Source organism: Notolabrus celidotus, chromosome 19 (assembly GCF_009762535.1).
Source record: "Notolabrus celidotus isolate fNotCel1 chromosome 19, fNotCel1.pri, whole genome shotgun sequence".
Classification (NCBI taxonomy): domain Eukaryota; kingdom Metazoa; phylum Chordata; class Actinopteri; order Labriformes; family Labridae; genus Notolabrus; species Notolabrus celidotus.
The window spans coordinates 4,424,415-4,437,282 of NC_048290.1; the positions used below are offsets into that span (position 1 = coordinate 4,424,415).

Consider the following 12,868-nt stretch of genomic DNA (forward strand, 5'->3'; position numbering starts at 1 on the left):
AAGAATAGAAGGTCTGAAGTGAAGAGTGTACCAGACCTTTTTATTTGAGGTCACCTGTTCTGCATTTTTAAGGTCTTATAGATTTTCAGATGAGTTTACTCTCTGTAGAAAAAGGACACCAGGTAAACAGCTTACTTTTCTTGTTTTAAAAATGTAATTGTTGAGACTCTCTCGTTATTACTTGCATATTTCTTATTATTGCATGTTCTATATTTGCTGTATTAAAGTCTATATTATGGTACAAGTAAGTATAACTTTTAATGCATCATAGATAAAGCCACAGGAATATACCAGACCCAAGATAATCCTGCAACCAAGATTATGACATTTGAAATCTAAACATTTTCCTCTTCTGTAAGATGTGAGAAAAAAGCAAACATCCAAAGCGATTCCTTTCCTTCAACACATTCCTGGATCTATTTTTCATGCAAGCATCAAAGAAACCTTCAGTTCAATCAAAGACTCCAAACACAGTGATCTGTACAAAACATTTATTTGAACTTTACATAAAAAGTTTTGACATATTTGCATAATTTATATCTGAAATCCAAGACAAGCAAACAATAACTAAGGGGAGGGAGAGATGGCTTTAAGGCAGAGTCGTGTAGAAACTTTGTACAAAAGCAGGAGCAGCTGATTGATCAGCTTTGGGGACTTGCGAATGAAATATGTAGAAGTGAAAAACTCAGAAAATGTTAAAACAAAAAGACAAACGGAGTGAACAAAACATGCAGAAGAAAGTCGAACAGCTGAGAAAGGGGGTTGTGCAGCGTCCCTAGGAATTGATGCAGGCTGTAGTTTCATTGTCTGTCAGTAGATGGCAGTGCCGGCACTGTTGCATCCCTCAGCATTAATATATAACTCTGTAACTCTTTCCTATATATACAGGAGACTGCAGGAAAAACGGGCAAAATATAGTTTTACATGGCACAACCTGAACATTTAACACCTCTGCTTGTGCTTTCTCCTCAGAACAGTCATTCTGCTTTGTTAATCCAGCTGCTTATATACATTACACTCTGAAAGGCACATTTCTATGTACATGGGGGACATTATAGAGGGATAAATTGGAGCTTCTTTTCTTTTTTTTTAAATCCAGAAATAGTTTCCTTCATCTTGTCCGAGTCTAACCTAGACAAAACAATCTGTACCTGCACCCAGAGGACGGTTTGGTCACTGTGTGAACTGGAGCGACAGGTAAATCCTCATTTTTTTTTAATGGATCGACGTCATTTCAACTTCAACTTCAATTTGAAATGACACCGTCTGCATTTAGCATCATGAAGAGTAGACAGGCGTAACATTAACAGTGTGGAACAGAGTGCTACACTATAGACGAGAGTTCATTCATTTACATGTTTCAACCACACCTTGAAAAGTTTGGATGTCAGTCATGTCGCCCCTGAGGCTAAACCCACGTGTTCTCCTTGCAGGGTTGTTGCTTTCTTTTGTTACTTTTTGGCAACGGTATAAATAATGAAAGATAATTATTATTCATTAGAATAAATATGACAATAAATAAAAAAAATGACCTGGACATATTATGGAAACATTTTTTCTATAGTATTAACAGTTACTCCGACAGAAACAGCTCGTGAAATTCCTTCTATAAACGTTGCTTGTTGAACGTAAAGAGTGAAAACAATCCTCCAAATCGTGACGTTTTTGAACTATACGCTCCATGAACATTATCAAATCATCATAAAAGATTAGACCTAATACATTAAGATGATCAAATGGCACTGAGAAGGTAAAGTTTATGATTAGTAAGGCAAGACTTTTGACTGCTAAGGACATTTTTTTTCCTGCTCAAATCAGAAAAAGTGTTCATGAACTCTTTGAAACATACAAACAATAACTAAAGCATGATTGTAGTTTTACATCCTACATGTGCCAGAGGTCAGTGCACCAGTATCAGTGACATATTTAATGCCACTCCTACAAACCAGTGTATAATCTTGTCTCCAGGTTAGTGTTTTGTACTCTGGGAGGAAAACCAGATGAGTGACACGCGACTGGAGACGTCTAAGCTTTCAGCATGTAGCTTCGTTGGCTTCGTTGGCTTAAACGCAGCCACTACTGCATTTGGACACCTTCATGTTGTTGTGCTCTAAATTTGGAGACTTTTTCATCATCGTCGTCGTCTTTGTTGTTAAAAATCGGACAAAGAAACGTATGCTTCATTCTCATTTTTCGGCAAGTAGTCGACATCCAAGGAGCTCCAATCAGTCCGGCTCGACTTTCCCCTTTTTTGTGTTTTTCTTTTTAAACTACTGGCTTCTGAAAACATGGCCGCTCAGCCACAAAGAGGTAAGCCTGTTCGTCAGACACAACGTCCACCTTCAGCGTCTTTTATGTGCTCTTCCTTCACGCCGCTCCCTCAGGGTGTGTCCGCGTGCTTGTAGAAGCCTTTCTGCAGGGCGGCGGAGGCGATGCTCTCGGCCGAGCGCCGCTGGTCCATGCCGAGCAGGGCTTCCAGCAGGTCGTTCATGTCGGCTTTGAGTCCCTGCCGCTGCATCCAGCTCTTCAGCAGTTCGTACACTTTGTCACCGGGGGCGCCGTTCTCCGCGATACGAATGTGGTTGTCGCTCACGCCGATCCGTCTGAAGAACTTGTTGTGGATCCGAACATCCAGGTACTCGTCAAACAGATCGAAGCTCTTCTTCAGGGATTTTTCCGAGCCTGGGAAAAAACAAACACAGAGAAATTAAGATTATGAAACACAAAATAGGGATGAAGGTCGTTAAACTGTGCATGAAATGTTTATCTGATTGGACGTACTGTGCTTTCTTCCCCTAATTAAAATCAGTTTCAAGATGTTTTTGTCAACAGAGGGGCAGCTTGTCTTAACAAATGTTGGATGTGAAATTATAAAAATCAGGTGAGGATATCAGATCTTTAAAAAACAAAAACAAGGGTATAAAAAAAAATTCTTTGATGGTTTGAAACTATGTTCTTACGGTAAGTTATTATTATTTATTTGTGTTTTTTTTTTTAGCTTTTTGCCTTTATTTGATAGGACAGCTGAAGAGAGACAGGAAATGTGGGGAGTAGAGAGCAGGGGAAGACATGCAGCACATGGTTGAACAGCCGGGAGTCGAGCCGACGACCTCTGCAACGAGGACTGTAGCCTCGATACATGGGGTGCTTAGACCGCTAGGCCGACAGCGCCCCATCTCTGCACATTTTTAAAATTAGCTTCAAGATGTTTTTGTCAACAGAGGTGCAGCTTGTGTTACCAAATGTTGGATGTGAAATTATAAAAATCAGGCGAGGATATCAAATCTTCAAAAAACAAAACTAGGGTATAAAAGAAATTCTTTGATGGTTTGAAATTATGTTTTTAAGGTAAGTTATATATTTTTTTTGTTATATTTTTGGGCTTTTTGCCTTTATTTGACAGCTGAAGAGAGACAGGAAATGTGGGGAGTAGAGAGCAGGGGAAGACATGCAGCACATGGTCGACCAGCCGGGAGTCGAACCGGCAACCTCTGCGTTGAGGACTATTTGGGGCGCTTAGACCGCTAGGCCACCAGCGCCCCATCTCTGCACATTTTTAAAATTAGCTTCAAGATGTTTATGTCGACACAGGTGCAGCTTGTGTTACCAAATGTTGTATATGGAATTATAAGAATCAGGCGAGGATATCAAATCTTTAAAAAGAAAATGATGTTTGAATTGATGTTTTTAAGGTAAGTTATTTATTTTTTTATTTGGTTACATTTTTGTGCTTTTTCGCCTTTATTGAAGACATGCAGTAAATCAGGGGTCGGCAACTAAGTTTGGCCAAAATTACATTTTCATCAGGCAATACTTTTTCAGGTCTGTCTCTTGAACTTTTTTCTCATCTATAGGCTTAAATCTTGTACAAAAATGTAATTTAATAAAGATAATTATTTAAAATCAATGAATTTGCTACAGGCTGTTATTACAGTTTTGGCTCCACTCTGTGTCAGCCTGATTAAACAGTTAGGAATAGTGAAATGGATGTGAAATTATAAAAATCAGGCGAGGATATATAATCTTAAAAACACAAAAACAAGGGTATAAAAGAAATTCTTTGATGGTTTGAAATGATGTTTTTAAGGAAAGCTATGTTATTCAAATGCCTCTAAATTCTGGCAGGTATTCATGGCTCAAGGCTCAAAGCTTTTGTAGAAAAAATAAACCACAAAATCTTCACATTTGAAAATCTGCAGTTTTTCATTTTGTGGGGATTATTTTCACCACCTGTTTTTGGGTTGATTGTTATTTGTCAAATGTTTGGATCAGTCTTAGAAAATCTTGCATCCTCTCACAGAGAAGTAAATGATGTCTTTAAATCCCTAGATGTCTAACTCCGTCCTTCGAGTTGTGAAGGATCTTTCATAACTGATTGTAAACAACGCCTTCCAACCAGGGGAAATTCTTCAGAAGCATCTATGGCATCATTTGGTATGACGCAGTAAACACATTGTGCTTAAACAAGTATCAAAAGAATCGTGTGTACGTGTCACTACATCTTCCTTCAGGCAAACACTTACAGCAGACAGGAATTCTATTAGAGGATCAAACAAACCGGTTCAGCCAGATTTTCTTAACTTTATCATGAAAACAGCAAATTGGATGCCATGTTCCAGCCCCTCGCCCCCCCCTCCCCCCTTAAGGCTTCTGGCCTGACTGTCATGAGATTATTAATCTATCAGGCGGCTAATGTGAGATCTGGATGAATGCTGTTGATTTGATTTCCCCGTGGACTGACATGAACTGTGGTAAACGGTGCTGCTTTTCATGTCAGCTGCCTTTCAGGCGAATCAAGTGGCATGAAAAATTCATGAAATTAGTGAACGAGTGTCTCGTAGACGGGGGAAATCTCCCACTCCCACTGCAAGAATCTTACCTAGAAGTGGCAGCAATCGATGTTGCAGAGGATCATCCTGCAATGAGAAATACAAACACGAGGGTGTTAAGATTTGATGGATTACAGCTCGTGAGACTGAAAGTTTGAGGCCTGTCTGAGGTTTTTCCCTCACCATGTCTGCAGGGGGCAGTCTGGGAGCAGTGGGGCTGTGGTGGGGGGTGTTTCCAGAGGAAGCAGCTGTGGGCAGGGCTGACAGGCTGGTCTGAGAGGAGCTGGTTGTGTTTGGCAAACTATCTCCAAGGCCTCTGTCTTCGTCTTCCAGAGGAGGGGAGGCTTTAGTCATCCCGGACTGGGTCTCCTGCAGCAGGGGCCGTGACTCCGGGCGGGGCTCCTCTCCCTCCAGGCCGGCGTTCTGATCGTTCTGCCTCTCCTCGGCCGTGGATCCGCTCTCATCCTGAAGGCAGACAAAAAAGAAAAGCGGAGTGAAGCACGGCACCACAGATGACAGACCACAGCTGACTGCTAACATCCGAGACTAACGGATTATGAAGTCATTAAAAGCTACATAACAAAAACAAGAACTCACGATGGGAATCTTCACGATTTCACTGGAGTCACAACTGCTCTTCAAACCTGTTTCAAAAGCACAAGAACAGCATCAGAAGCACGTCCTGAAGAAGCAGAGGAGCATCGCTAATGTACAGTACACAACTCACATGGTGTCTCACATGACCGCCGCTTGATTATGAACCACCACACAGCGAAGGCGGCAAAAAGGCAGGCGATGATTAACAAGGGGATAGACACAGGAAGAACTGGAATAAAAAAAGCACAAACAAATCAGTGAGGTTTCAATAATCTGTGATGTTGAGGAGAAGGCTTTGGATTAAAACAAATGTAGTTACCGGTGTCCTGAGGAGAGGTTGGAGCTGATGTGGGAAGAGCTGGGGTGGATTCAGTCGGGGAAGGATTCAGTTTTCGACATACAGTGTTGGCGTCAGAAGTGCACTTCGTCACCTCCTCCTCTCCTGGTTTACACCTGGGCCAGGACACAAAAGAGAAAACATAAGAAAAAACAGCACAATCCCCCTGAAATGACGACCTAACGATGGGTCGGTCTCGTCGAGCAGGGTGGAAGTAGGTGGAACTTACTTGGCGCAGCGTTTGCAGACTTCACAGGCCTGATCGGGGACACAGAAGGTTCCTGGTTTGCACATGCACTTGGTGTCTGTAGTCGTGGTGCAGGACTCAGTTTTAGTCTCATCTGTAGAGAGAGAGAGAGGAGATGATTGACGTGAGTTTATTTGTGAACTATCCAAACAATGAAGGACCGGGGTGTAAACAGATGTAATGGATAGAGATAAACACACAAGGTTTCCTTGCTTCAATTATTTAAAATCTATCCTGTGTACGGCTGCAGCTAACTGATTTATTTACCTAACTACTCCACTGATTGCATTCTGGATTAGTCTAATAGCTGTAAGGTCAATAAAATACAAAAAGAAATGTTGCAATATAGTGGAAAACGTTCATCTGTTTCCCACAAGCTCAACAGGATATTCCAAAGTCTTGTGAAATATTTTCTACAACTAAAGATATTCATTTAAAAGTGTGTGAACCCAACTTTAAGAGGATATGGAAACCTTTCATTGTATATCTGCTTGAGCAGCTGTGAGATTTTAGTAATGTATTATTAGTTACACACACCTTCTGTATTGTTTATTTACTGATACTTATTATTTGGCTTTGTTTTTGTTTATCATTCATTTCATTTTAATTTGACGCTCAGACCATGATCACATGGTATGGAGCCACAGAACATAAATTACAAATAACAAAACAATATAATGATGGCACACAGATGGCAGATCTTACTTAAACAATGGAAGGACATTCTTCAGAGAAGCACCTAATTTACAGATAAGTTTTGGCTTATCTGATTGCAAGGGCAGAATTAATTTAAAGGTGACATATCATGCAAAATGGACTTTTTAATGGTTCTTTACCTGAAATATGTGTCCCTGGCATGTCTTAAATTAAACAAAGAATTTTGTCTTACTTTTTAAAACATGTGCAGTTTTATTTGTAGATCTTAGAGGTTAGCATTACTCAAACTAAACCTGTGACCACTGGCAAGAGAGAGAAAAACCACAGCAGACTTTTCAGCTGAAATTAAAGGAGGTGGTTTTGCTTTCCAGCTCAGCCAGGTAGAACACACACACACACACACACACACACACACACACACACACACACACACACACACACACACACACACACACACACACACACACACACACACACACACACACACACACACACACACACACACACACACACACACACACACACACACACACACACACACACACACACACACACACACAGGAGCAAACTGTCTTCCTTGGTAAAACCTGGCATGGCTTGCTTTATATTTTTAAGATCATGAGCCAGCAGTCCTTCACCTTGGATGAAATTTGACGCCCATGCTGCCAATTCAAGAGAAAATTCAGCTTGATTAACTAGTTGCCAAAACACGACCGATCAGGTTTCACATTTTGAATTTTTGTTTTTATTTTGTTTAAGTTGAAAACAACTTTTTAACATATTCCTCTCAAGTGGAAATGTATGAGTCCAAACTCCTAAATGAGGTCACACATGAAGTCATAGTTTCCACAGAGTCCACAATTAGTCATCTCCTCGTGATACCTGTGTCACTTTTATTGGGGTATGATTGGGACTAGATAAGGTTTTATTGGCAGAGTTTTTATTTGTATCTGTCTCATTTGAAGTCGGCGTCTTTAAGTTCATTGATCCAAACGGACATGTCGAGACATTTCTCTTTGTCTTCTCTCTACACTGAGTTCTTCAGAGGATCGTAATCACAGCCAGGACTTGTGTAATATTCAAGGGAGGAAAGAATATGCTGTATATACGGGCAGAGTTTGCAGCTTGAGGCAAGGAGACCGTGTGATTATAAACACATACAAACCAAGTGTTTACTAAAAGGCAGAATCATGTACCGTCTAAGAACTGAGCTCACCTTATAATTGCTGATTTTGAATATTCACAGATTTGCTTCTTTTATTGAGGAAAAAACTGGCTTCCATTTTTAAGATAAATATTTTTAAAGGTTAAAAACACGACATTACTATTTACAGTGGGCCTAGAGAAGTCGCCGGTAGTTCTGGATCATATAATCATCGCTGTCGGGCAGAAACCTTGTATCTCCATATTTAATATATTTATTATTTTTTAATTAATCAATGCTATTGGTCTTCCTTTATCTCTGTAAGTAGGCTTTGTAAAATAAAACAGATGAAATCATCAAAGAACAGGCCCCTGGCTGAATCGTCTCAAGTGTTGATTTTTGACTTTCTGGAAAGTAGTGGTTTTTGGAGATACAAGGTTTCTGCCTGACAGTGACTGCATGGTGCAGTTCTAACAAGCATTTGTGAACGCAGCAACAAACTGTGGTCACAGGAACTGGTTTTTGGAAGTGATTTTGAGCCCATGCGGTGACTTCCACTACAGAGTCATGTCTGTACCTATTTGGTACAGAGATTTCTCCAGATTGTGTGAATCTTTTTATGATATTCTGTGCTATAAATGCTGAAAAATAAATCAAATTTCACACTGAGGGGCATTATTCTGAGATTTATGGAACTATTTGCTCACGCAGTCTCTCACAGAAAGGTGAACCTCTACCCATTTTTACTTCTGAGGGACTGAGACTCTCTGGAGAGCTCTTTTAATACTCAGTCATGTTCCTAACATGTCCCAAATTAATCTTATTAACTGGAAGACATTCCTCTAAGAGTTTGTTTCATCATAACAACTTTTTCAGTGTTTTTTTGCCATTGCTCAAACTTTTTAGCATTATTTTTTAAGCTGTCTTTGCACTATTTTCAGTTAAATAGAGGGTTTAAATGATTAGTAAACCACAAAAATCTACTTCTATTACATTTTACACAGCATCACAACTTTTTGGGGAATTTGGGAATTTGGATTGTTCATAGCTAGCTCATAATGTGAGCGTTTGATGCCTGCTTACTTGTTTTTATGCTCTTATTTTGTCGTGTAGCACTTTGAGATTAGTTTAAAATGTAAAGTGCATTATAAATAAAATCTTAAAAGACATTCCTCTAGGTGTTTTTTTCGGCATAACACAACTTTTTCAGTGTTTTTTTTGCCATTGCCCAAACTTTTTAGCAATGCAACAACATTTTTTAAGCTGATTTTCAGTTAAATAGAGGGTTTAAATGATAGTTAAACCACAAAAATCTACTTCTATTACATTTTACACAGCATCACAACTTTTTGGGGAATTTGGGAATTTGGATTGTTCATAGCTAGCTCATAATGTGAGCGTTTGATGCCTGCTTACTTGTTTTTATGCTCTTATTTTGTCGTGTAGCACTTTGAGATTAGTTTAAAATGTAAAGTGCATTATAAATAAAATCTTAAAGACATTCCTCTAGGTCTTTTTTTCGGCAGAACACAACTTTTTCAGTGTTTTTTTGCCATTGCCCAAACTTTTTAGCAATGTAACAACATTTGTTAAGCTGTCTTTGCACTATTTTCAGTTAAATAGAGGGTTTAAGTGATTGTTAAACCACAAAAATCTACTTCTATTACATTTTACACAGCGTCACAACTTTTTGGGGAATGTGGATTGTACATAGCTAGCTCATAGTGTGAGCTTTTCATGCCTCCTTACTTGTTTTTATGCCTGTTTCTTGTCGTGTAGCACTTTGAGATTAGTTTCAAATGGAAAGAACATTATAAATAAAATCTTAAATCATTCTTTTTTTATTATTATTGTGATTAAAACTATTCATCTTTATATTTGCCTCTTGTCAGTGTTACGTTTTGAGCTTTTCCCAGTTATTTATTGTAGCACATCACTTCTAAAGCACTGTGTGTTTTACATAATTAAACACGATTACATTTTAACAGTTTTCCAAGATGAATTGATTTCCTCGGGGGGCTGTTTTTCCTCTATTTCACAAGGTGAAGACTCTTTTACAATTTGATTTATTGCAATGTTGTCAAACACTCTGCAGCCCTGCAGCACACTATCAGCCCTAAAGCATGTACACATGTATGTGAGAGTAACAAATAAACTCATTGACTGTGATAACATCTCATAAAAATGCTTAAGATGTTTATGTGTTGAGCTTTCTTCACACAATGATCTCTTTAAATGAAAGGGAAAAAAAAAAAAAAAAAAAAAGCTTGAGAGAAAAATATGTATGAAGAGTTAAATTACAGCAGCAGTTCAACAAAGCAGACTCTGTTTGAATCAGAACACGCTGATGACATTGTACAAGTACGAATGATCCATTTTTCACATTTCTACTTAATCGTATCAAGATAGAAAAACCGAGTCGTGTTCTTCCAAATGGCAGCGGAGCCATTTTACACGCTGTTGACAACTTTGTGCTTCCTTCAAACCGTGTCGCGTCGGACTCTGTTTAGAGCCCATTGTGCTCTAACGCAGCGTGAGCGGGGCCGTAAGTCAGTAAGCAAACACATCATGGTCTTCAGCTCTGTTACATAAATGCACTAAGTGTCGACTGGAGTACAACGCAGGCAGAGGACGGCAACACAGGTTTTAAATAGGAAGTGAGTCAGGGTGAACCTAAGCCCCCCCCTATTAAGAAAACATCCACAAGTGTTAGACTGGAGACAAGTCAGCACTCAGACACCAGGCAGGCAGCTGGCACTCTGTCATTTCTTCATTATGTTAGTCTTTATTAAATTGGCAGGTGTTTGGGGTTAATATGCATACAGGGGGCGGGGAGGGCGGGGGTTTACACGCCACAAATTATACAGCAGTGTCAGTTTAACTTAATCTAAATATGAAAGCCTTTTCTGTGTATTACTCGTGTAATCATCATAGGATTAATCAAAGCATCATGCTAACAGAGCTAAGACCGGACATGAACGCCACATTGGAAGGATTTCACCTGCTGTGGGAGAACAGGATACAGGAGAGCAAGACTGAACACGCTGATGAAGAAGGCCAGCTCAGTCCTGGACCCTGTGGAGGCTGACAGGAGGATTATGGCCAAGCTGTCGTCTCTGATAAACTTTTCTTTTCTATATACAGTATATATCTTGTTGAAATTCTTGTACTGTACACCTTTTTGTTTGCTGCTGTAACTCCATGAATTTCCCCGTTGTGGGACGGATAAAGGAGTATCTTATCTTATCTTATTCTTAAACCTTAATTCTATATGGGGGCGCTGGAGGCCTAGCGGTTTAAGCGCCCCACATATAGAGGCTACAGTCCTCATCGCAGAGGTCGCCGGTTTGACTCCTGGCCATTTCCTGCATGTCTTCCCCAAGGGAGAGGTTCTGGTGGCTGGTGGTGAGGCTTTCAACAGTGTGACTGCCCCCTGGTGGCTGGCTGCAGTATAGGTAAAAAAATCCGTCTCCCCCATTCATTTGAATGGGGGAGCAGTCAAACTTTAAAAAATAAATACACGTAGTACGAATGTTTCTCACATCCGTATGCTGTGGTTATATGTAGTTAGTATTTGACTGTTTTGTGTTCAAGGCCTCTTTTTTTCTGAAAAGTTTCTTTTTCGTTAGTTATTAGAGTTTAAAAAACGGGGTTTTACTTCCGGGTTTTCTTTGATTCACAGCCGCCGTGGAGTGAAACTTCAAAGGACACATGGCGTCTTGTGGCGTTACGCTGTAGGGCGGAGCTCGTTACAGTGGCTTCACAGGCTTTTGCTGCACAATGGCGGCGCCCAGGAGCAGGATTTTTTGGCTTCAGAACCGTACAACAGGAAGAGGCGGAGCAATGCTGTCCATTTTTATGTACAGTCTATGGTCTTCCCCTGCTCTCTACTCCCCATGCTTCCTGTCTCTCTTCAGCTGTCCTATCTAATAAAGGCAAAAGCCAAAAAATATAACTGTGGAGACCACAGCCTCACCTAGAAGGTATCAATTAGAGATAGACCGATATGTTTTTTTCAGGGCCGATACCGATTATTAGTAGTCAAGGAGGCCGATAACCGATATTTGGAGCCGATATTCATTTGCAGTAAAACGGAAAATATTGGCGTCAATATTTTGAATAATACAAACTCCAACACTTAACTTCGTTTAAATGCCTTTAAGCACATGTTTATTAAACAGCTTTTCAGATTTGCAAAAAATGAACTGAGTGTCAAAGTGAAGTGAGTGCTCGGTCGGAATTTTTCAAAATTCACTAAGTCACGTGGCAGAGATTACACCGTCTGCAAAAACGGTAGGCTAGCTTGCGTTCCATTTCTCCCTGCAGTTTCTCATTGGCTGATTGGCTGTTACTCGTGCCGTGGTTCTGCGTGTAACCAATCAGATGGTGTTGTGAGTGGAACAATGCTGGAGACAGACAGAGAGGTGCGGCTGCATCAGAGCCAAAATAACCCAGTTTTAAATTGATCTCTTATCGGGCATCAGATCTAAAAAAAAATGCCGATGCCGATATGCGTCAAAATGCCGAATATAGGCGCCGATAACCGACCCGGCCGATAATCGGTCTATCCCTAGTATCAATTGGTTCAATTACCTCCTCAAGGATGTTTGATATACTTGAACCATGCATGGACTGTATAAATAACAGATGTAGTATCCGACCGTGACGTCACCCATATGTTTCTGAAGCGCTGTTTTGAGACCAGGTGGCGGCGGCGGCGGCAGCCATATTGGAAATGTTGAACTTCTGTTGAGCGAGTGTGAGGTAAAGAGGTGGACTTTGAGCCTCCTCGCCAACAGCTACAGTGTCCCCGCCTGTCAATCAAGTCAGCTGTGCCTCTCATATTGGAAAACTTGCAATCTTAATATCGTCAAAATTGCTGTGTTATGAAAAACATCCCTCGTACAGTGTGTGCCGATCGAGAAATGAGCTATTCAGACTACATTTGTTTTTCTAACCAGGCTGTGAACATGTTTATTTCTGCTGTGAAGATGGTCTTCTTTTAATTTGTGTCCTGCATTGACTTCAATTCTCCCGGCCAGAGGTTGGCGCTTGAC

The 12,868-nt window shown here is 40.3% G+C and overlaps 1 protein-coding gene across 1 annotated transcript in view; it reads right to left on the reverse strand.

Moving 5' to 3' along the window:
- Positions 1 to 476: 476 nt before the first annotated feature.
- tnfrsfa (tumor necrosis factor receptor superfamily, member a) overlaps positions 477 to 12,868 on the reverse strand; it is a 43,134-nt gene continuing 30,742 nt past the window's right edge. Inside the window, exons 4-10 of the mRNA XM_034710227.1 lie at positions 5,993 to 6,104; positions 5,746 to 5,879; positions 5,557 to 5,655; positions 5,427 to 5,473; positions 5,013 to 5,294; positions 4,880 to 4,916; positions 477 to 2,682 (exon numbers count right to left, since the gene is read on the reverse strand). Of these exons, the coding sequence (XP_034566118.1) occupies positions 2,381 to 2,682; positions 4,880 to 4,916; positions 5,013 to 5,294; positions 5,427 to 5,473; positions 5,557 to 5,655; positions 5,746 to 5,879; positions 5,993 to 6,104 (1,013 nt within the window). The 3' untranslated portion in view covers positions 477 to 2,380. The remainder of the gene's footprint in view (positions 2,683 to 4,879; positions 4,917 to 5,012; positions 5,295 to 5,426; positions 5,474 to 5,556; positions 5,656 to 5,745; positions 5,880 to 5,992; positions 6,105 to 12,868) is intronic.